Source organism: Rhinopithecus roxellana, chromosome 7, assembly GCF_007565055.1.
Source record: "Rhinopithecus roxellana isolate Shanxi Qingling chromosome 7, ASM756505v1, whole genome shotgun sequence".
NCBI classification, from domain to species: domain Eukaryota; kingdom Metazoa; phylum Chordata; class Mammalia; order Primates; family Cercopithecidae; genus Rhinopithecus; species Rhinopithecus roxellana.
In genome coordinates, this window is record NC_044555.1 from 23,496,860 (window position 1) to 23,522,288 (window position 25,429).

At 42.5% G+C, this 25,429-nt stretch overlaps 1 protein-coding gene and 1 long non-coding RNA gene across 4 annotated transcripts in view; one reads left to right on the forward strand and one right to left on the reverse strand.

Moving 5' to 3' along the window:
* The window catches only part of LOC115898722, a 105,686-nt gene that overhangs the window by 12,640 nt on the left and 67,617 nt on the right, over positions 1-25,429 (reverse strand). The window lies entirely within an intron of this gene.
* On the forward strand, positions 19,600-24,348 carry LOC104671374 (diphosphoinositol polyphosphate phosphohydrolase 3-beta). Of its 3 annotated transcripts, none has more exons than XM_010374843.2 (2): positions 19,600-20,233; positions 23,064-24,348. In XM_010374843.2, coding segments are annotated over exons 1-2 (495 nt in total). In that variant the 5' UTR covers positions 19,600-19,739; the 3' UTR covers positions 23,065-24,348. The 3 variants fall into 3 exon arrangements, with proteins under 3 accessions (XP_010373145.1, XP_030790341.1, XP_030790340.1); XM_030934481.1 differs by lacking the exon at positions 23,064-24,348 and adding an exon at positions 22,616-23,024; XM_030934480.1 differs by lacking the exon at positions 23,064-24,348 and adding an exon at positions 22,631-23,024.

A 25,429-nucleotide genomic window follows, 5' to 3' on the forward strand; every position in this document is an offset into this window, starting at 1 on the left:
GTGGTTACACAGGTTTTTGCTTTATAACTATTCATTATTTACCTTTGTATATCTGTTTCATGCACTTTAAGCTGAAACCAAGAAAAAAGAATAAGACTGATTCCAGGTCAAAGAAACACCAAGATTTGAATAAAGGTATTTATATGGCTACATGAAGAATGTATCAGTCAGGAGGGGGTTTGTCAGTCATTCATGAAAGGAAATACTGGAAACGCCCCTATAGGCATTGTGTGGGAAAAACAAGCCTCTACATGATTTCTGGTCCCACTGTCAAAGCCCTACCTTGTATGAGATGGAAATATTGAATGATGCTAGCCTCATACCATTAACAGACAAAATGTATCTATGCAAGATGTCAGCTCTTTTCCCATCTTACTTTCCTTAATTAAACCGATTAATAACCTTAATGTATTTCTTTTCATTTTGTAACATTTGTGTACCAGAAATTAGCTCTTTTTCAGGCTCATAGACACATACACACAAACACACACACATCCAATCACACCAGGGCACTGATGTATTTCAGTGGACATTGTCATTGACTCCCCAACATCCATTCTGTCTCCTGTTTATCTAAGCCAGTCATGGCAATTCTAATACTCTTGACATTCACTGGTTTTGAAACAGGCATGCGACCTAATTCAGTCCCATATGTTGGAGATGATTGTGGGGATATCTTCTGGAAAGTACTATGTCATGGGTCTTGTCTCTTTGAAAGGCCACATTGGAAGATATATTCCTTTCTGTCTGTAAACATTACCATGTCCAAATCAGAGGCCTAAAAGTGCTTCAGCACATTGAGACCAGTACGTTAAGGGCACTGAGAGTGGCACAGAAGAGAGGGAAAAAAATCTGAACCCTTCAAGGCATCCTTGAGCTGGAGTTCCCCATGTATGGAATCCACCTACTTTTGACTTCAGGTCTATTTTGGAAATAGACCAAACATTTAATGAAGAATAACTAACTGCCAGGCACTATGTGGGCTCTAAAGATACTACAGCAAACAAAGCAGACAACTGTGTCTGGCCTCATGGAACTCATATTTTCATGTAATTATACAAACAGTAAATAAAACAAATAATTACATCCTGTGTATGTCATAAGATTATAATGGTATGGAAAAAATTAGAGGAAGTTAAAGATCTGGAAGACAGAGAAGTTGGATAAGGCTAAGAAGTTGGAGAGGATAGGGCTGTCTCTCAATGTGACATTTGAGCAAAATCTAATGAAGCTGATGAAATGAATCATTAAATATGTGGAGGAAGAATATTTCAGGCAGAGAGAACAGCCAGTTAAAAGCTTTTAGTTGAAAGTATGACTACTATAGGTAGGGTTGATGTAGTGGGATCTAGTGGGGGAGTTGTTGGATTTTAGAGAAGTAACAGAATATTAGATCACACAGGAACTTTCAGCGCACGCAAATGCTTTGATAATTTTTTTTCTCTCAATGAGATGGAGAACAATGACAGAGGAGTGGCATGATCTGACCCAGGTTTCAAAAGGATACCTCTGGCTGCTGGGATGAGATTAATCATTAGAAACAAATGTAGAGGGAAATGAACCATTAAAAATGTTATTGCCATAATCCAGGCAAGAAATTGTAGTGGCTTACAATGAAGTGGTACAGTGGAGGGGGGCAGAATTGCTCACATTCTCAATATACTTAGCATGCAGGCCCAACAGTATTTCCAGATAAATTTAATGCCAAGCTTGACACCACTGTTTCTAAGCGAGCATCTAAAAAGATAAGGTTAACATTAACTGAGATGAAGAAGAATGAAAGTAGATGAAATCAGGAGAAGGAAATAAGAAATCCAATTTTTACAGAGTTAAAATCAAAATGTTTATTTAAGAAGCATGTGGACTTGCCAAGTGGGCAATTGGAAATAGACTGTGGAGTCTAGGTCAGCTATCTAAACTGGACAGAGATGCGAGCTAGGACACCACAATACTGGAAAAGACCACCAAGGTAATAAGTGTAGACAGAGAAGAGAAGGAGACTCAAGTTTGACTTCTGAGGCACTTCAATGTCAAGAGATCACAAGGAAAAGAGGAGAATCAGCCAAGGAGACTCAGGAGTTACAGCTAATGAGGTCACAGAAAAACCAAGAGAGTATTGTACCGGAACTCAGGAAAGAAAGGACTTCTGGGTAGAGGGATTGATCAATTCTATCCAATATGTATTTTATGTGTGTGTGTGTGTATGTATATATATATATATATATATATATATATTTGAGATGGGGTTTCACTCTTGTTGCCCAGGCTGGAGTGCAATGGTACAGTCTCCACTTGCTGCAACCTCCACTTCCTGGGTTCAAGTGATTTTCCTGCCTCAGTCTCCTGAGTAGCTGGGATTACAGGCCTGTGCCACCACACCCAGCTAATTTTTGTATTTCTAGTAGAGACAGGGTTTTCCCATGTTGGCCAGGCTGGTCTCAAACTCCTGACCTCAGGTGATCCACTCTCCTTGGCCTCCCAAAGCACTGAGATTACAGGCACGAGCCACCATGCCCACACAAACTCTATCCAAAAGTATAAATAGGTCAATTAAAGAGAAGACTGTGAAATAGCCATTTGATTTAGAAATATTGGTGTCATGGTTACCTTGACAACAACAGTTTGTTTAGTGGAAGGTGCGTAGGCCTGGCTGAAGTATGATTAAGACAGAATAGGAGGAGAGAAATGGGACACAGTGACCATAGACAACACTCTGTGGAAAGCTTGCAATTGGGGAACAGATAAATGGCACTAAGCAAGTAAAAGGAGTGAAGTAAACAGGTTTTTGGTGTTTGCATTTTGTTAACATGGGAAAAATAACACCAGTGTGTATGCTGACAGGAATAACATAGTAGAGGGAGAAAAAGTCATGTCATGAGGATGTTACAAATGCTGTAAGATTATGAACTTGCTTTGTGATTTAGCCAGTCTAAGTAAGATTTTTGTTATGTGTAAGCAAAAAAAAACTGTCACAGACTTAGTGAGCAATTGGCTTGATATGTCTGACTTTTTTGTCTTATGCCAATTGGGGAGGCATAATTTTAATATTGCTCTCTTTCACGTGTTTGAATGATAAATTATATGATCACCATAATTGGATAGGAAGACTGGTTCTACAGTCATAGATTCCAATCCTGGGCCTGCCACTTATAAGATGTCATTTAGGATAAATTACTTAGCTTCTGTGTGTCATATGAAATGTCTTCCTACGAACATAGGGATAATAAAGGTACTTACGAATCAAATGAGGTAAAGCATTTAAAGAGCTTGTAGAAGAACTTGCTATGTGGTAAAAATTTCACAACTATTAAAAGTCTGCATACCACATGATAAAAGTTCCCTTTTGCAGTAAAGAAGGTAAACTGCCTGATTAACTGTTTTGCCTATTCACACATATAACCTCAAAATTAATAAACATGCAACTAACAAAGTAAAACTATTCACAGCTTCATTTTATAGGTATGAAAACAGGGAAATAGATCATTTAACTAAGATAAAAAGGGAATTAAAATATAATGGTTAATTTACAAGCTGTGTCAAGACACTTGTTAATTTTATGTGTCGACATGACTGAGCCACGGGGTGCCCAGACATTTGAGCAAACGTGATCCTGGGTGTGTCTGTGAGAGTGACAAGTTGATTTTAGCCTTGCAAGGTCCTAAATGGAGAACACAGTTGATCCACGGCAGACTTATGGAAACTGTGAAATGATAAATGTGTGCTGTTTTAAGCCACTAAGTGTGTGGTAATTTTTTATGAAGCAATAGAAAACTATACACAGGTATTTACATTATGACTATATGGAATCTCTTGTGGCTAAAGTGATGCACTGCATTATCTAAACCACTGTGGAGGATGAAGACTAATATCTGGCTCAGTCATAACCTGTATAGCTCTAAGGTGCAAATTAAAGCAGGTACAGCTAAACGCCAAGGGCCAAGAATGCTAAATGTTATGTAGTGAAGACTGATTGCAATATAGTTCTGAGTAACAGGCAGCTTGAGGTGTGACAGCAACAATGGAGGACACTTCCAGGTAAGACGGTGTCATTCTCAGTGCGAAGGGCTCAGATGCTGGGGCTGCCCCTTCTGTTCCTGCCTTTTAAATGAGGCAGACTTCAGTTTCAGGGTTCTCTTGTGGGGCCAAAACAGACAAGCAAAGCCAGAGGAATGGCAGGCAGTGGCTCTGAATTAAACTAAATAACTTATTATGGAAAACTCGTGTGATAGACATTCCTTGAGGCTTTAGAGTCTCCAACACCAGCTAGCTCTGTGACCCACACGCATGTGTGGGTGTGTGAGTGTAAAACACCTCTCAGATAAGTACCTGTGACAAATTTTTACAGACCACTGGCACTGGGGTTAGGATATGCCCGCATGATTTTCTGCATGAGACACCTGCAAAGTTCCTAAATGTCCCTGACAAACCCAGAGCCTACCACAGTGCATGAAACACGGGGACTTTCTTTTAACCTAGCTCCTGTTTGTCAATAGCTTCTAGTACCAGTGTACTGCTGAATTCCTGGCTTCATAATTGATGTTGGTCTTTCTAATAATCTCTCAGTTTCTGAAATGTTCTCACAGTGAGATTAACTTAGAAATTCCCCTAGGCTTTACAAGTGATTGTTTAAAAATAAATTAACTGCAGAGATTAATGAATTAATATAAGATTGCTAATCTAATTATTTAAGTGTTTAGGTGGAAGGCATAAACATGCAGGAATATGAAATCACGCCTCTGAACTCACAAATAACAGCATTTTCAAGCACAGACATGCATGTTCATTGTCACAAGGATTCAGTCTGCCAGATGTGAGTCCTGCTCCTATTTCCTCTACTCTTTCTCCGTCAAATTTCTTGTCTCCTCTCCCTCTTTTCCCCTCTTTCACAGCAAATACACCCTGTGCAGACTATAATTGAGAATTTACATTCTTTTTTGCTTTGTTTTCCTAGGAGATGGTTATGAACAAGGACCAGTTTTTACTTGGTCTTTACATATGCTCTACCAGTCAGTTACACTGCATGAAACATACAGGCATTGCAGAGGTTTTGCTGAATGAATACATTTCATACTGAAACATTGATAGCGAAAACACCCACTTCCAAACTGGAGGCAGTACACTGGTTACTTTCCACATAGGTACCCTATGTGTGGCTTTTGTGTATCAGGAGCCATGCAAAGTCTTCTAGAAGCTGGTAGGTGTCATAGGGAGAGAAAGCAAATTCATTAGTCCATGGGCCTCTACACAGTGCATAGCATAGCTTTCAGCACACAAAAAGGGGTAAATCAACATTACTTATTTATATATACATTTTCAAAGCTGCCGCCCCCAAATATATTGTTGTAAACTAAACTAAATATTTCACAGGAAAGGAAAAATACCATTTGTCATAAGTCAAACTCTAAAATAGATGGATGACATAACAGCAGTACAGAATTTTAAAACTTACATTAGTGGCTTTCAGAGACACAGGGATTTCTTTCCAAGACTATGTAAAATGTAGGGATACTGCTGACCAATGTAGGCAATGGATTGTGATGCATGCCTTTTAAATCCCAGCTCTGCACCTCCTAGCTGTGTGAACAGGGACAAGTAATCTATCGTTCTGAGCCTAAATTTCCTCATCTGTGAAACTGGAAGAAAGATTCTTACGTCACAGGGATTTTATGAAAACTATCAGTAAGATATATAAAACACCTGATACATGGTGGGCCCTGAAACAGCAATTATTATGTATTCTGATATTGCAGGAAAGCAATACCATTTTCCCCCAATATAATTTCTTTATTAGAATTTTGTGAATTCCACACAATGAGAAGTTCATCTGACACAAAAATGAAGGATGCTTCCTTCTGAGATGTAGGCTGGTAGTAAAAGCTATTTGATCAATGCTAAAGCAAAAGAATCTAAGAATGTGATGGCTGTTCACTCATAGGATATACTATTGTAGTGTAGGAAAACTGCTAACAGAACTATGGATTTTCAGACTTGCCTCGAAATAAATAACCTGGAAAAAGATTGAAAAGAGGAAAAGGGAAACCTCATATTTTTCCATCTTGCACTCCCAGAGAATGGCTGGCTCAGAGCCCACAGTCAGAAACGCTCTATCATGGTGGAAATCTCTCCAGAACTGGCTGAGTTCATTGGTGGTATGCTATGTTTTACCATGGAACAGGGAATGCAGCCATCTTCCTGATCACAATTTTGATACCAAATATGCATGTGTCTTGTTATCTTTCTCTAATTAATCAGTGAAGCTTAGAACAGCTTGGTGACCCTGGAAAGCCTGTTCTGCTTCTGACGAAACTGGCCTGAGCCTGTGGGTACACAGTGTCATTGATAAGTAAACTATCTTCCTCGTGGGCTGGCCTGATGTCTTTGTGGAGGGGAAGGCGTCCTTCCAAGACCAAAATTCTCTCACGCAGGGACTAGCTGTGCATAAAAGACCCTCCTCCAGATCCAGCTTCGTCAAGACCTTGAAGCAGCTGTAAGTACCAATTATTTTATCCTTTCACGAGGACTTGAAACAAACTCCATTCCTCTACCTCTGCAGAAATTAGTGTTGAATTTTCCAGCATTTGGCCAAAGGAGCAGGAGAACAACCTCTAAGATGAGGAGCTTCTGAAAGTGTTAGGAGATGGGAGGAAAATGTTGCAGAGATGTGTGCATGAGAAATGCGGAGGGAAGCAGAGAGAACTCCAGGGGCAAGTTAAGTGGTGGGGGTCTGCCTATACTGCCGTCTTTGTGGGGTGTTCTCATCAATGAGCCTGGAAAATTCTACCTCACTCAGATGACTCCTAGCTGTCAGATACTGGGCAAGTTACATAAGGCCTTAGATCTCAATCTTCTCCCTTGTGAAAATGGGAATGACAACATTGTGATTGAAGGGTTTTCATTAGGGTTAAATAAAAAGGTACATGAAGTGCCTAGTGTAGCCCATCCATTGTTATGTGTCCTATTACAAAACAATAGCTTCCACTTTGATTTCAAATTTTTCATAACATCGTTCTGCTTTGTGTTTAATTATATAATCGTGTTTCTTTCTGAAAGCCACTGTCTTGTGAAAATAAAATGCAATATGTAAATCATAGTATATGTCCTGTCCAGATAAAACCAAAACAATTTAGGTGATGAATGACCGAGATCTGAAAACACCACCTCAAGTCATGCTGTGTGGAAGGAACTGTGCCGCCCTGTGAAGATGCCATGGAAAACGAATCAGACTTCTGGCCTTCAGGTATCCCATGGCTGCCTTTCTATGGCATTTGGTACCGATATGGTGCCAGATTCTGCCTATGGCATCTAGTACCTATATGGTGCCGAAACAAATGGCAACTACTGGAAAAGCTGCAGAATGTAAAGAGAATGTTTTCCCTATCAGTGTCATTTTCAAAAGATTAATTAATTCAACAACTATTCAGTAGTGCCCTTCTGGTTGTATCAGAGTGTGGATGGTGGATTTACAAAGACCAACAACACATGGCCCTTTCCCTCACAAGTCTCCCATCTAGTACAGGAGACAAGTACATTCATTACATGCACAGGTATTTTCCGAGTGACTCCAATGTATGCTCAGCAGAGATGAGATCTGGGCTGCTTGGGATATACCAGTGAGCAAGAGACAAAGATCCCTACCATCAGGAGCTAATACTGTAGCAGGAGCCATTATCAGCTGGAGAGAGAATAGCAATAATCATTAATAAGTAATTAAATAGTCCATTAGATGCAAAATGCTATAATAGAAAGGACACTTGGGCCAAGGAAAAGAGGATCTGGGGTATCAGCGACAGGGTGGCAAGGAAGGGTGGGTTTAGCAATCCATCATAAGGTGGCCTTGGTAGGCCTCATCCAGAAGGTGAGAAGTGATCAAGGCCTCGAGGTGGGTGAGGAAGTTATCCTTGTAGACAAGGGAGAGGAGCATTTCAGACAGAGGGAATGGCTAGAGCAAAGGCCCTGAGGAGGGAAGGAGCCTGCCTGACACAACCCAGAAGCTGCAGAGTCCAGGTCCGCTAGAGATGTGTGGCCCATGGGGAGTGGTAGGGGCAACGTTGAGGAGGAAATGGGCCAGATGTTGTAGGGCCTTCTAGGTTTTGGAAGCATTTAACATTTTACTCTGATGCATAAACACAGGGCCACTAGAAAGGGTTTGCTTTCTGAATTAGAAGTCTCTGCAGTATAGAGTGAAGGGAAAAGAAGGGTGACAGCAGTGAGGCAGGATCGGGTAGTGAGCAAATAAGTGGGAGAAATCAAGGTGTGCTGCATCTTTATGAGGGGGGCAGCACTCACCTGGACTTCACAATTCCATGGATCACTGGGGCCACATCCATGATCTGTGCACATCTATACCATTACTCACAAAATCACAAAAGTAGCAGTTCTGTGTACATCCCGTCATTTGTCCAGGAAACAAAACAATGAGGGAGGTTATTTTGTATTCCATTCATTTTGTATTGAAGATATTTGTAGGGAACTAGCTAATATAGACCCAAAATGAAACCACTTTTGTGTTTGAACAAGAGTGTCCTAGGTACATGAAGGAAGAAAAACTTGTGGAACATATGAAGGTTGATGTGAAAGACACAACTTACCCGCCTTCCCTGGTCCTAGGTTCATTCATATTTCATTTAATATCACTATTAAATAGTTAACAGGTAAACATAACAACTATCCTTTGTGATCCATGTAGATCCTGTCATCACTTCTCATTCAATCAATATGTTTTAAATCCCTACTGGACACCAGATCCCAGGTACTGTGTTGACTCAGAAGGGAACAGACATGTTTCAGGTTGGTTCCCAGTCCTCAAATTTCTCACAAGATTGCAGACAGATCATTACAGAGCTCCTTAATTAGAGCTACAACAGAATTAAAGTCAAGGAAGCCTGGAAAAACAGACGGGGGTACCTTAATCCCAGTGTAAAGGATGGCCCAGCACACAGTCAGGAACGCTTTCTTGGGATAGGTGAAGTTCTGAGTAGGTAATTATCCCCCTTTTCACCTGAGAAATACTAAGGTCAAAGATATTAACTCACCTAAGGCTGCATAGCTACTGAGAGAGCAGGATTTAAATTTTAGTTCATTTGCATTTTAAAACACCATACTTTTTTTTCTCATGGACTACTATCAAAATCGCTTCCCCGACTCTGCTTCCGTTAAGTATTCTGAAAGTTTCTCAGGTATACTGCAGTCCCTCTCCTGATAGCTAGGTCCAGCTGTGAGTACAGTCAGGCTTTGAGAAGGTCTTTAACATTCCCAAACCCAGGTAACAGCTGTTTCTACAGAGCTCCTCTCTTAGGACTGTACTCCACTTAAAACTCAGTTAGAAATGTCACCTTCCATGGCTTTCTCACTAAGTAAAGCAGCCAACTTCCCTGAGGATGCTTCTACTATTCCTGTCAATTGCCCATCTGCCTGCCTCTTCCTACTTCTGAAAAAAAGGCAGAAATGTGTACCCTAGACTTGTTGGTTTCAGGGTAGATACTCTCTGCTTTCATCCTAGGGATTCTGGAAATTTACATGGAAGCTCCATTCTCTTGGGTGCCTGGATCTTCCAGGCAGAAAAAAGCTAGAAAGGAGGAAGGCCATACCAAAAGGAATCACAAGCACTGTCTATGTCAGCACCTCTCAACATAAGGGAAACGTGCCATAGTGAACGCAAGACGATTACCCTTGGACTCAGACAGACCAGGGTGTGGATCCCAGCTCCACCACTTCCAGGCTTGCTCACTGTAACCCATCTCAGCCTGCTAATCTATTAAAGGGGATTTTGACACTTTTCAGGTTTGCACAAAATATTAAGTGCATATAAGAAATCAGACCATCCATAAATCAACATCATGGCCTAGTGTGATGACAGCATAGAATGTCTTATTTTCTGTATCACTTCATTGCATTTTATCTTGCAGGGGAAATCAAAGCCTCAAATCATGAAGTAACATGTGGAGGTGACACAACTATTATTTGCTCGGAGTGAAAGAGGTACTCACATGCTCTTTTCATATATTGTTGAGAAGAAGAACATAATGATGGAAGACACCTTTCACTGGAGTCAGTGAATCTTAACTACTGAATACCTTACCCAAGAGGTCAATGCTCAATATCATCAACGAAGGCCGCAACAACCATAGCTGTGGAAAAGAAGAATCCTTCTATAAGACATGTTGATTTTGTGAGTGTGCAGGGTATGGAGACATGAAGCCTTAAACTCGAATACAAACTCCACTCTAAGTCTTCATTTTCTCTTCTGTAAAACGGACTTACGAACTGCCTCCCTCCCTAAGAGTTAATGGGATAACAGTTAAACAGGATGCAGGGCATAACACAAGACCTCTCACACAGACTGTACTCAACACATGTTAGATGTCTTAACTTCATCCCTTTCTTTCTGACTCCAGGGAAAGTGAAATGCCAGCATCTTTAAGTAGACGTTACATTTCTACAGTGAACAATCTTGTCTTTCTCTGATTGCTTTTGGTTGATTTTTATGGATGCTGTCAATGGTTGGAGCAGCTAGTTTTTAATGCATAACAAAGCACCCCCAAATTTTATGCTTTAAACAGTAAACTATTTTATTCACAATTCTGCAGGTCAACAATTTCAGCTGGTCTCATCTGAGTGGGGTGTTTCTTTTTTCTTTTTGCTGTTCATGGCTAGGCTTAGTTATGCATCTTCAGGTAGTGCCCTCTTATAACCTAAGTAGTTCTGCTTGTGGGCAAATGATCCAGGATGGCCTAACCCATATGTTGGGCAATGGTGTCACTGTCAGCTGGGGTGAAAGGGAAGAATCTGCCACGGCTATCTCATCATCCAGGTAGCCCGGCCAGCCTTCCTCACATTGCTGTCACAATGCTTCAAGAGCAAAAAGAGAGGGGACACCCCAGTGTTCAAGCACCTTTCAGTTCTCTGCTGGCTTCTGTTCACATTTGCTATGGTCCCACTGGACACAACACATTATATGGCCAAGACCAGAGACAACGACAGTGTGGAAGGAGATATAGGCTTCCATGAACAAACTGCAGTTTCACTGTAACAGTCTACTACAGTGAATCCTGAATTACACTGTTCATCACTGGAGAAATACTTAAATATGTAAAACCAGACAGCGGAACGCTGTTCTCTTAAAAAGGATTTTTACTCGTTACAAAAGTCTTAGCTTTTCTTGCCCTATTACTATACTGTAGATGAATAATAAAGTTATTAGACCATTCTTGCATTGCTATAAAGAAATACCTGAGACTGGGTAATTTATAAAGAAAAGAGGTTTAATTGGCTCATGGTTCTGCAGGTTTTACAGGAATCATGGTGCCAACAGCTGCTCAGCTTCTGGGGTGGCCTTAGGAAGCTTACAATGGTGGCAGAAGGCAGAGAGGGAGCAGGTGCATCACATAGCAAAAGCATGAGCAAGACAGGGGAAGGTGCCACACACTTTTAAGTGACCAGATCTCGTGAGCACTCACTATCACACAGACAGCACCAAGCCATGAAGGACCCACCCTCATGATCCCAACATCTCCCACCAGGCCCCACTTCCACCATTGGGGATTACAATTTAACATGAGATTTGGGCGAGGACAAATATCCAAACAATATCAACTATGAAAGTTTGGGGAAAAGATAATTTAAAAATTCCCTTGGTATTGTATTAAGTCTGTTTTAAGTTGTGGATCTCCATATCCAGACTTTTCCAGTAGGGTTTCAGTCTGTGCCTCTTTCCATGTTATAATATCCTATTCCTCTTCCCTGCCACAAATATTTCCCCAGAAAAGACCTACTACTGCACAGGCACAGCGTGATGTAGAACTGACCGAATAGACTAGAAAATGGCACTTCTTTCTTGTGAGACAGAGATAGTACCTGGCAATTGTGAAGCAGTCCTGCCCTGTGGTCAGAGCCTGGATTGGCCCCTCTCGACCCCAGACACCCCACTAGTCTGCTAGTTTTGCTAGAGTGTCTCATGATTCATTCAAATCATGTTTCAAAGTTCTGTGTAGAAGTTGAACCACTTTGTACTACTAAGTCCTAACCATATTTTTAGGACCCCTTCGTATTTTGTTTGTTTTGTGGTGGTTGATAGTACACTTTGGGAGGCCGAGGCAGGCGGATGGCGAGGTTAGGAGTTCAAGAGCAGCCTGACCAACATGGTGAAACCTGTCTCTTCTAAAAATGCAAAAATTAGCCAGGCGTGGTGGCGAGCACCTGTAATCCCAGCTACTCAGGAGGCTGAGGCAGGAGAATCGCTTGAACCCGGGAAGCCAAGGTTGCAGTGAGCCGAGATCGCGCCACTGCACTCCAGCCTTGGCTACAGAGCGACAGAGCAAGACTGTGTCTCAAAAAATAAAATAATAAAATAAAATAAAATCGTGAAATAGGATGGTATCTCCACGTGCATGGTTTCCCAAACCCCAAGTGGTGCTTATCAAAGAGAAACAGAAGGGTAGAGTGTGTGGAGAACAGGAGAATGTCTTTGGGCTTTAACGCAGGACTACTAGATGGGTGGTGCTCTGGTCTTTAAGGTGTATGTGCATCGAAGTGCAAATGGCTGCAGCAAGGAGGCAAGGAGTGTACCCATGAGGAAACTGAGGCGCAGGGAGGTCAGGCAGGTTGTGAACAGGGGTTTAAGAAAAGCGTTAAATGGGGGGCGGAGCAAGATGGCCGAATAGGAACAACTCCAGTCTCCAACTCCCAGCGCGAGCGACACAGAAGACCGGTGATTTCTGCATTTTCAACTGAGGTACTGGGGTCATCTCACTAGGGAGTGCCGGACAATCGGTGCTGGTCAGCTGCTGCAGCCTGACCAGCGAGAGCTGAAGCAGGGCGAGGCATCGCCTCACCTGGAAGCGCAAGGGGGAAGGGAATCCGTTTTCCTAGCCAGGGGAACTGAGACACACAACACCTGGAAAATCGGGTAACTCCCACCCCAATACTGCGCTGTAAGCATACAGGCATTCCAGGAGAATATATCCCACACCTGGCCGGGAGGGTCCCACGCCCACGAAGCCTCCCTCACTGCTAACACAGCAGTCTGCCGCGATCTATCCGCAAGGCAGCAGCGAGGTTGGGGGAGGGGCGCCCGCCATTGCTGAGGCTTAAGTAGGTAAACAAAGCCGCTGGGAAGCTCGAACTGGGTGGAGCTCAGAGCAGCTCAAGGAAGCCTGCCTGTCTCTGTAGTCTCCACCTCTGGGGACAGCGCACAGCTGAAGACCAACAGGGGAAGTAGCGGGAGCCGGTGCAGACGCGAACGACTCTGTCTGACAGCTTTGGGGAGAGCCGCGGATCTCCCAACGCGGAGGTTGAGATCTGAGAACGGACAGACTGCCTGCTCAGGTGTGTCCCTGACCCCTGAGTAGCCTAGCTGGGAGAATTCCCCCACTAGGGGCAGTCTGACACCCCACACCTCACAGGGTGGAGTACACCCCTGAGAGGACACTTCCAAAGGAAGAATCAGACAGGTACACTCGCTGTTCAGCAATATTCTATCTTCGGCAACCTCTGCTGCTGATACCCAGGCAAACAGGGTCTGGAGTGGACCTCAAGCAATCTCCAACAGACCAACAGAGAGTCCTTCTGACTGTCAGAAGGAAAACTATCAAACAGGAAGGACACCTATACCAAAACCCCATCAGTTCGTCACCACCATCAAAGACCAGAGACAGATAAAACCACAAAGATGGGGAAGAAGCAGGGCAGAAAAGCTGGAAATTCAAAAAATAAGAGCGCATCTCCCCCTGCAAAGGAGCGCAGCCCATCACCAGCAACGGATCAAAGCTGGTCAGAGAAAGACTTGGACGAGAGGAGAGAAGAAGGCTTCAGTCCATCAAACTTATCAGAGCTAAAGGAGGAATTACGTACCCAGCGCAAAGAAACTAAAAATCTTGAAAAAGAGTGGAAGAATTGACAGCTAGACTCATTAATGCAGAGAAGATCATAAACGAAATGACAGAGATGAAAACCATGACACGAGAAATACGTGACAAATGCACAAGCTTCAGTAACCGACTCGATCAACTGGAAGAAAGAGTATCAGCGATTGAAGATCAAATGAATGAAATGAAGCGAGAAGAGAAACCAAAAGAAAAAAGAAGAAAAAGAAATGAGCAAAGCCTGCAAGAAGTATGGGATTACGTAAAAAGACCAAATCTACGTCTGATTGGGGTGCCTGAAAGTGAGGGGGAAAATGGAACCAAGTTGGAAAACACTCTTCAGGATATCATCCAGGAGAACTTCCCCAACCTAGTAGGGCAGGCCAACATTCAAATTCAGGAAATACAGAGAACGCCACAAAGATACTCCTCCAGAAGAGCAACTCCAAGACACATAATTGCCAGATTCACCAAAGTTGAAATGAAGGAAAAAATCTTAAGGGCAGCCAGAGAGAAAGGTCGGGTCACCCACAAAGGGAAGCCCATCAGACTAACAGCAGATCTCTCGGCAGAAACTCTACAAGCCAGAAGAGAGTGGGGGCCAATATTCAACGTTCTTAAAGAAAAGAATTTTCAACCCAGAATTTCATATCCAGCCAAACTAAGTTTCATAAGTGAAGGAGAAATAAAATCCTTTACAGATAAGCAAATGCTTAGAGATTTTGTCACCACCAGGCCTGCCTTACAAGAGACCCTGAAGGAAGCCCTAAACATGGAAAGGAACAACCGGTACCAGCCATCGCAAAAACTTGGCAAAATGTAAAGACCATCGAGGCTAGGAAGAAACTGCATCAACTAACGAGCAAAATAACCAGTTAATATCATAATGGCAGGATCAAGTTCACACATAACAATATTAACCTTAAATGTTAATGGACTAAATGCTCCAATTAAAAGACACAGACTGGCAAACTGGATAAAGAGTCAAGACCCATCAGTCTGCTGTATTCAGGAGACCCATCTCACATGCAGAGACATACATAGGCTCAAAATAAAGGGATGGAGGAAGATCTACCAAGCAAATGGAGAACAAAAAAAAGCAGGGGTTGCAATCCTAGTCTCTGATAAAACAGACTTTAAACCATCAAAGATCAAAAGAGACAAAGAAGGCCATTACATAATGGTAAAGGGATCAATTCAACAGGAAGAGCTAACTCTCCTAAATATATATGCACCCAATACAGGAGCACCCAGATTCATAAAGCAAGTCCTTAGAGACTTACAAAGAGACTTAGACTCCCATACAATAATAATGGGAGACTTTAACACTCCGCTGTCAACATTAGACAGATCAACGAGACAGAAAGTTAACAAGGATATCCAGGAATTGAACTCATCTCTGCACCAAGCGGACCTAATAGACATCTATAGAACTCTCCACCCCAAATCAACAGAATATACATTCTTCTCAGCACCACATCGCACTTATTCCAAAATTGACCACATAATTGGAAGTAAAGTACTCCTCAGCAAATGTAAAAGAACAGAAATTATAACAAACTGTCTCTCAGACCACAGTGCAATCAAACTAGAACTCAGGACTAAGAAACTCAATCAAAACCGCTCAACTACATGGAAACTGAACAACCTGCTCCTGAATGACTACTGGGTACATAACGAAATGAAAGCGGAAATAAAGATGTTCTTTGAAACCAATGAGAACAAAGATACAACATACCAGAATCTCTGGGACACATTTAAAGCAGTGTGTAGAGGGAAATTTATAGCACTAAATGCCCACAAGAGAAAGCAGGAAAGATCTAAAATTGACACTCTAACATCACAATTAAAAGAACTAGAGAGGCAAGAGCAATCACATTCAAAAGCTAGCAGAAGGCAAGAAATAACTAAGATCAGAGCAGAACTGAAGGAGATAGAGACACAAAAAACCCTCCAAAAAATCAATGAATCCAGGAGTTGGTTTTTTGAAAAGATCAACAAAATTGACAGACCGCTAGCAAGGCTAATAAAGGAAAAAAGAGAGAGGAATCAAATAGATGCAATAAAAAATGATAAAGGGGATATCACCACTGACCCCACAGAAATACAAACTACCATCAGAGAATACTATAAACGCCTCTACGCAAATCAACTAGAAAATCTAGAAGAAATGGATAATTTCCTGGACACTTACACTCTCCCAAGGCTAAACCAGGAAGAAGTTGAATCCCTGAATAGACCAATAGCAGGCTCTGAAATTGAGGCAACAATTAATAGCCTACCCACCAAAAAAAGTCCAGGACCAGATGGATTCACAGCTGAATTCTACCAGAGGTACAAGGAGGAGCTGGTACCATTCCTTCTGAAACTATTCCAATCAATAGAAAAAGAGGGAATCCTCCCTAACTCATTTTATGAGGCCAACATCATCCTGATACCAAAGCCTGGCAGAGACACAACAAAAAAAGAGAATTTTAGACCAATATCCCTGATGAACATTGATGCAAAAATCCTCAATAAAATACTGGCAAACCGGATTCAGCAGCACATCAAAAAGCTTATCCACCATGATCAAGTGGGCTTCATCCCTGGGATGCAAGGCTGGTTCAACATTCGCAAATCAATAAACGTAATCCAGCATATAAACAGAACCAAAGACAAGAACCACATGATTGTCTCAATAGATGCAGAAAAGGCTTTTGACAAAATTCAACAGCCCTTCATGCTAAAAACGCTCAATAAATTCGGTATTGATGGAACGTACCTCAAAATAATAAGAGCTATTTATGACAAACCCACAGCTAATATCATACTGAATGGGCAAAAACTGGAAAAATTCCCTTTGAAAACTGGCACAAGACAGGGATGCCCTCTCTCACCACTCCTATTCAACATAGTGTTGGAAGTTCTGGCTAGGGCAATCAGGCAAGAGAAAGAAATCAAGGGTGTCCAGTTAGGAAAAGAAGAAGTCAAATTGTCCCTGTTTGCAGATGACATGATTGTATATTTAGAAAACCCCATCGTCTCAGCCCAAAATCTCCTTAAGCTGATAAGCAACTTCAGCAAAGTCTCAGGATACAAAATTAATGTGCAAAAATCACAAGCATTCTTATACACCAGCAACAGACAAGCAGAGAGCCAAATCAGGAATGAACTTCCATTCACAATTGCTTCAAAGAGAATAAAATACCTAGGAATCCAGCTTACAAGGGATGTAAAGGACCTCTTCAAGGAGAACTACAAACCACTGCTCAGTGAAATCAAAGAGGACACAAACAAATGGAAGAATATACCATGCTCATGGATAGGAAGAATCAATATCGTGAAAATGGCCATACTCCCCAAGGTTATTTATAGATTCAATGCCATCCCCATCAAGCTACCAATGACTTTCTTCACAGAATTGGAAAAAACTGCTTTAAAGTTCATATGGAACCAAAAAAGAGCCCGCATTGCCAAGACAATCCTAAGTCAAAAGGACAAAGCTGGAGGCGTCACGCTACCTGACTTCAAACTATACTACAAGGCTACAGTAACCAAAACAGCATGGTACTGGTACCAAAACAGAGATATAGACCAATGGAACAGAACAGAGTCCTCAGAAATAATACCGCACATCTACAGCCATCTGATCTTTGACAAACCTGAGAGAAACAAGAAATGGGGAAAGGATTCCCTATTTAATAAATGGTGCTGGGAAAATTGGCTAGCCATAAGTAGAAAGCTGAAACTGGATCCTTTCCTTACCCCTTATACGAAGATTAATTCAAGATGGATTAGAGACTTAAATGTTAGACCTAATACCATAAAAACCCTAGAAGAAAATCTAGGTAGTACCATTCAGGACATAGGCATGGGCAAGGACTTCATGTCTAAAACACCAAAAGCAACGGCAGCAAAAGCCAAAATTGACAAATGGGATCTAATTAAACTAAAGAGCTTTTGCACAGCAAAAGAAACTACCATCAGAGTGAACAGGCAACCTACAGAATGGGAGAAAATTTTTGCAACCTACTCATCTGACAAAGGGCTAATATCCAGAATCTACAAAGAACTCAAACAAATATACGAGAAAAAAACAAACAACCCCATCAAAAAGTGGGGAAAGGATATGAACAGACATTTCTCAAAAGAAGATATTCATACAGCCAACAGACACATGAAAAAATGCTCATCATCACTCGCCATCAGAGAAATGCAAATCAAAACCACAATGAGATACCATCTCACACCAGTTAGAATGGCAATCATTAAGAAGTCAGGAAACAACAGGTGTTGGAGAGGATGTGGAGAAATAGGAACACTTTTACACTGTTGGTGGGATTGTAAACTAGTTCAACCATTATGGAAAACAGTATGGCAATTCCTCAAGGATCTAGAACTAGATGTACCATATGACCCAGCCATCCCACTACTGGGTATATACCCAAAGGATTATAAATTAGTCTACTACAAAGACACATGCACACGTATGTTTATTGCGGCACTATTCACAATAGCAAAGACTTGGAATCAACCCAAATGTCCATCTGTGACAGACTGGATTAAGAAAATGTGGCACATATACACCATGGAATACTATGCAGCCATAAAAAAGGATGAGTTTGCGTCCTTTGTAGGGACATGGATGCAGCTGGAAACCATCATTCTTAGCAAACTATCACAAGAAGAGAAAACCAAACACCGCATGTTCTCACTCATAGGTGGGAACTGAACAATGAGATCACTTGGACTCGGGAAGGGGAACATCACACACTGGGGTCTATCATGGGGAGGGGGGAGGGGGGAGGAGGGAGGGATTGCATTGGGGAGTTATACATGATATAAATGATGAATTGATGGGTGCTGACGAGTTGATGGGTGCAGCACACCAACATGGCATAAGTTTACATATGTAACAAACCTGCACGTTATGCACATGTACCCTAGAACTTAAAGTATAATAAAAAAAAAAAAAAAAAAAAAAAAAAAAAAAAAAAAAAAAGAAAAAGAAAAAAAAAAAAAAAAAAAAGAAAAGCGTTAAATTACTGGCTGCGCCAAGATGCTCTGCAAGGTGGGAACCTGTTGAAATAATACTGCATCATGTGACTCAGCAAAGATGCCCAGCTACTCTGCCAAGAATCCCGTGTGTTGTTCTGACAACACCAGGGCCCAGGTCCCATGAGTAAGCCAGAATGGTTGATAGTGGGGGAGGATGATGACGGCGCTGCCTTTGCCCCTGTCATGTGTAAAACAACTGCCTGTGGGTTTCCTGCAGCGCAGTGGGGAGGGAGAGGAGAAACGTCCTGCTGAGCCACAGTGCCTTTGGGTCAAAGGCACACGTGGAGGCAGTCGCCAAAGTCACAATGCAGTGAATTTCGCTTTGCGCCAAGGAGGTTCCCGGTCCCAGAAGTGCGAAGCGCCTGCGCAGTGGGCCCGAGGATTCGCGCGCTGTGGGAGCCACGAGAACCCCGCTCCCGCCCCTCGACCCCCGCCCTCGCCCCTCGCCCTCCTCTGCGAACGCGCACATGAACGGGAGCGTGGACGTGCCCGAGAATGCGCTTCACCTCGCAGAAGCGGGTGGGCTCTGTGGAGAGTCGCGGGCTCGTGGGCGGCGGCGCCTCCTCCACTCCAGCGGTCCCGGGTCCGGCCGGCCGCCCATCGGACTGGTGGACTGGCTGACTGACACGCCTCGCTGCCCCCGCCTCCACCGGCGCCCCGCCCAGCTTCATCTCTCTCTCCGCCCCAGGGCTCGCAGGCAGACGGAGGCTCCTCTCTCTCCCTGCCCCTCGCCTCGGCCCTTTCTTTTCCCAGCACCTCGGCTGCTCCCCTGCAGCAGCAGCAGCAGCAGTGGGGTCAGCGGCCCACACAGCAGGGAGCAGCGAGGAGGCTGCCTCGAGGATGAAGTGCAAACCCAACCAGACGCGGACCTACGACCCGGAGGGGTTCAAGAAGCGGGCGGCGTGCCTGTGCTTCCGGAGCGAGCGCGAGGACGAGGTCCTGTTAGTGAGTAGCAGCCGGTACCCGGACCGCTGGATCGTGCCGGGCGGGGGCATGGAGCCCGAGGAGGAGCCGGGCGGTGCGGCGGTCCGAGAGGTGTACGAAGAGGCGGGAGTCAAGGGGAAGTTAGGCCGGCTCCTGGGCGTCTTCGAACAGAACCAGGACCGCAAGCACAGAACGTACGTGTATGTACTGACTGTCACGGAGCTGCTGGAGGATTGGGAAGATTCGGTTAGCATTGGGAGGAAGCGAGAGTGGTTCAAAGTCGAAGATGCCATCAAGGTTCTCCAGTGCCACAAGCCCGTACACGCCGAATATCTGGAGAAACTAAAGCTGGGCGGTTCCCCAACCAATGGAAACTCCATGGCCCCATCCTCGCCAGATAGCGATCCCTAGTATGTACCGCTCGCGCCCACACAGACTTCTGTTTGTCTGCCTCGCTTAAAATGCATCCCGCCTGGAGCACCTCTTGTGCCATGTGCAGTCTCACGGGGAGGAGGGAGGCTTTTGTTTCCTTGGCATACCCTCTGAATCACGCTTGCAAACTGTTGCCAGGCCCTGTTTTCAGTTTGCACGTTTTTCAGTTGCTTTCAAAATCGCTTCTTGGTTACACTGTAAAATATTTCGGGGAAGCCTATGCCGCTTGGGGTTTTAGGTGCCTTAACTGTTCACCCTGCTTTTGGGGGCTGTTTGGGGGGGGGCAAGGGGTGGGTGGGGAGCGTGTAGGGAGTGTGTGTGTGTCTGCCTGTGCGCCCTGTGATGTTTTTGGTTTTACATTTCACACATAGTCGTGGGTGAGCGTGCGTGCGCATTTTTGATACCAGCCTTGTGGTTTGTTTGGTAGTGGAGGCCTTTAAAGTCTGACCAGCTTGGTTGTGTGGTCATCTTTTAGTATTTTTTTCCCTTGAATTGTTTTCTCCTTCACAGTGTTCGCCCTTGTCAGGGAGCCTTTCTGTGGTGGGAGTTGGTTTAAAAAATCAGTTCTGAATTTGTAAAAACATTAGGAAATTCTACATCTTGTGCTCTTTCTGCACTCGACAGTCACTTTAGCCTCAGAAATGGGATCTCATTTGCCCCTTTCAAAAATTTCTTTTTCTATTTCTATGTGGATCATTTGGTTTTCAAAAAATTTTCACAAGTAATTTTTCACTGCTGACTTTAAATCGCTATTTCCCATGTAGATTAACCTTATTGAATAGATGCTGCTGGGGATCTGCTAGCCAAGCACATCTTACCAGAAAAACTATTCACAGAATTTGATTTCCCATGCTCAACTTCCAACTCCCATTGCCCCTTAACTGGATACCGTAGAAGAACCATGGTTCTCTGGATTTAAGTTTGTTTTTGAAAGAAAGTGGTCTCCCTCCCATATTTGAATGTAGTGACATTCCACTTAAGCCTCCCTGACTCTCAGTAACCACAGGAATGGAATCTTTTATGGCGATTACATCCCAGTTGAGTTAGCTCTAGTGATGTTCAGCTGGTACAGAGTTGTCAAACTATTAGGATACCTGAACAACCTCTCAATGATACGGAGTAATTGTTTTGTCTCACAGGACAACCTTTTCTGGGTGCCAAATTAAAAGCTCTCACGTTTGCCTCAATACTTGCTTGAAGTCAGGAATCCCATCTAGAATACCTAAATCTCTCTTCTGGACCTTCCTCTGTTCCCCCAGCCATGTCTGAAATTAGGTAGAAGGAAAGCGTACTTTGTGAAGAGGGTATTCGAATGAAAAGATCATTCCTAATTTCTAGAGCAACCTAGACTATGTCATATCTCTTAAACATTATTGACAGGTATTTGGGGTTCCTTTTTTTTTTGAGACAGAGTCTTGTTCTATGGGTCACTGTTACGCACTTTCTATTAAGAAATTTTGGGTTTCGCTATGTAAATTCAAGGTTCCTCTTCTAGATCTCATCTCCCATGACAGTTGAGGAAAAGCTTAGTTTTTGAAGAGAGTATGGGTGGGGGCGGGGGCTGGGCTCAGTGGCTCACACCTGTAATCCCAGCACTTTGGAAGGCCGAGGCGGGCAGATCACCAAGTCGGGAGATCGAGACCAGCCTGGCCAGCATGGTGAAACCCCGTCTCTACTAAAAATACAAAAACTAGCTGGGCATGGTGGTGCGCACCTGTAATCCCAGTTACTCGGGAGGCTGAGGTAGGATAATCGCTTGATCCCGGGAGGTGGAGGTTGCAGCAAGCCGAGATCGCCCCACTGCACTTCAGTCTGGGCGATCGTCTCAAAAAAAAAAAAAAAAAAAAAAAAGACTGACTTTCCCCTCGTGCCCCACTGGACAACTATCTACTTTTTCTTATTCTAAAAAAATTTTGAAGATAACATGTTGGAGTAAAGGTAAGTTTGGTTGCTTGATACAGAATTTGCTCTGGATGGTTAACATATTTTCTAAGAAACCTATGTTCTGTCGATCAGGTCACCTTTGAAAGAAGTAACCCTGAAAGGGGTGAAAGGTGGCTATAAATATTTTTAGGTCCTGTATATAGTTTCATTTGACAGAATCATTGTAAAGATTTCAACATTTTTGTATTTAGAAAATCGATAAAAATTGAAGTGTGTATATGTAAGAGCTTGTAAAGAAACAGCAACATTAGGGGGCCCTTGTGGGATAGATGCTTTAAAGGGCTCTGATGCTGGAGCTGCTCCTTGTCTCACTTGCCTTTAAGTGGAGTTCAACTGTAAGAAAAAGCATTTCTTCCCTCCATAGTTGTTGACTGGGAAAAGGGAGGTTAGAGCTTACAGTACTAACAGCTGGCCAGAGTTTTCTTTTTCAGAGTTCCTTTTGTGGAAGCACCAGTCAAAACAAATATTCTCAGCATCATTCTCACATTGCAATCATCTTTCTGAATGACTGTTGGCCTATTAGAATATGAACTTTTCGAGGACTAGGACCCAGACTGAATCCTCCCCCATATCCTCAGAGCCTAGAACACTGCCTGGAATTTGGAGATATTTGTCATTGATCCACAGATTAGAAATGTCTACTACAAGTATATTCCCGATTTCTCAGCTTCATAATGTACCTGGGACAATCTGTTATTCCCTCAGGCTCTCATCTGGCCTCACAGGGAAACTGCATTGGATAATTAACTGGAGGCTTTTCCAATTCAAAATGGTTGATGAGCCATAGTAGGAGCTCAATAAATATTTGTTGATTAGAGGAATTGATGAACCAATAAAACACTATTAATAAGATTTTTTTTTTAGGTGAATGGCATAGATGTTGTTCAGATTTACTTTGAAAGGATCAAGTATGTGAATGGATGAATGGAATTGTGAAGCACAGATGAGCTCTTTCGCACTCCAAGGACACAGCTCATCCTATGCTTTTGGACACTTCTTCCCTGTTTATTACAATGACTATTCTCCAGGTTGTTGCACTACCGCTGTATCTGTACAGAATTCTAACTTGGCACCTGTGGCCTTTTGTGTGCTTTTATGATTATGTGTCTGTATTTCCCACCAGATTATATGCCCTTGAATCCAAGGAACTTGTTTCCTTAGTCTTTTTTATATATCTAGCATATAAGATATTGCTTAGAATATGGTAGACATCACTGAAGATGTTTAAATAGTTCATATTTTGTAATGATACTGAATGGTTAAACAATCCCTTTCTAATCTGTCTAGCATATATGTGACTTTTGTTTATCAAGTGTCACACAACTGCTTCAAGGCAGCTGTGAGATACTAGAAAGCAAAAATTCTTACTCCTATGTCTGTGTCATCCCAGACATGTGCCTCCAGATGGCAGTATTCTACACCATCTATAAAACATATTTGCAAAGCCAGGCACAGTGTTAAGCATCTGCCTCAGGAGGCTGAGGCAGAAGAATAGCTTGAGCCCAGGAGCTTTAGTCTAGCCTGAGCAATATAATGAGACCCCATCTCTTAAAATATTTGCTCAAACATTGAACCTAAATTTGACCACGCCCCTAGAAATAATTCCTAATCTTTAGAAAATAGGGCAGAGAAACATTATTTTACACCATGGAGATGAGATCAGCAGAATCCAGACTATAAGAAACTACAGGACACATGACTCAGTTTCTTCTGTAAATAACTTGCAAGGATGAAAGAGATGGAGGATGAACCTATAGATTTAAAGAGACTTAAGAGACATATTAACCAATTGTATGGATCTTATTTGAATTGTGATTTGACCGAACTGTAAAACAAATACATTTATGAGACAATCGGGGTAATTTGAACATTGGTGGGGTATTTGGTATTAGGATAATGGTTTTATCATTATGTTAGAAAGAAGGGTCCTCATCTACATTCTCAAACATTTGTGGCTGATATGATATGATTCTTGGAATTTGCTTCAAAATAGTAAGTCTGAATGTTAAGTGCATTGCAAAGATGGATGAAACGAAATTGGCCTTGATAATTGTTGAAGCTGGGTGATGGCTAAAATGAGGTTCATTATATATGTTCATCTCTATTTTTGTATGTTTGGCATTTTCCGTAATAAAGTTTATAAAAATAATTACTGGAGTTCTTCTTATTAAGCCTAATATATAAGGTAGAAAAAAAGGAAAATATTTAGATTGTTTAAAAAAGGTTGGCTGTGGCATACTGCTTCTGGCCCAAGAGGTCAAATGCCCAAAAAGAGAAGGGAGAAATACCCTGAGTGGCTAGCAGTTCCCTTGCTGTAGACCAATGTTAGCAGTTTTTTCTTTTAATTTGGCCCACTGAAATAGGAAAAGCTAAATTCTTATTTATTCATACTGGAAAGTAAGAATGGATTCTTATATGCTGGTGAGCAGGGGTTTTGATAACACCTACATACCAGTTCATACAAATGTGAAAAATCAAAGAGGTGGAGTCTCCAAGGAGAAAGTTTATGGAATTTTATAAAAACCTATATAAGCCACTTTTTAAATGGTTTTTAGGGAAACAATAGCTGTAGACTTGTTAGTTGCATATAATTAAGTTTAAAGTTGTATTTGAAGGTAGGTAAAACAGGAAATTAAGCAGTTAACATTCCTGACTTCAGTGAACCATTTTGCATTTCACAGATTGCAGATACTCCTTCAGTTCTGGACTATGCTTAAAATTCTGTAAAGGCCAAAATTCTGTAAAGGCCGTGCTTACATCAACAAATGTGGAGTCTGCCCTGATGTTTTTGTGAGTCAAGAAGGAACAGGCAGAAAGTGAGAAGAGTATAAGAGGTCCCTCCTAGGGGAGATGAATTCCTTCCTAAGTGTGAAGTACTGAAGCTGAAGCTGCCCCTTCTACTTCTGTTCCTTAAGTGTGTTCTAATCCCAAGTGCAAGCAGCTCCCCAGAACCAACTGTTACTGGGAAAAGGGGAGGTGAAAAGTTTACCTTAGAGTCTTTTACCAGTCATAGCTGGACAGAGCTTTCAGTTCCAAGATTCCCCGGTGAGAAGGCACCATGATATACCAGAAAAACTTTCATCAAGTTTTCCCTGGAAACTGTTTTCTAATTTGAGTCTACTCTGATTGTAGCAGATTTTTTTAAAGTTTGGAGGCGAGCAGAGCCAGGGAAGCTGTAGTTTGGTGGGTGTAAACTAAAACAATTTATTGATTTGGAATCCAACAAGCTA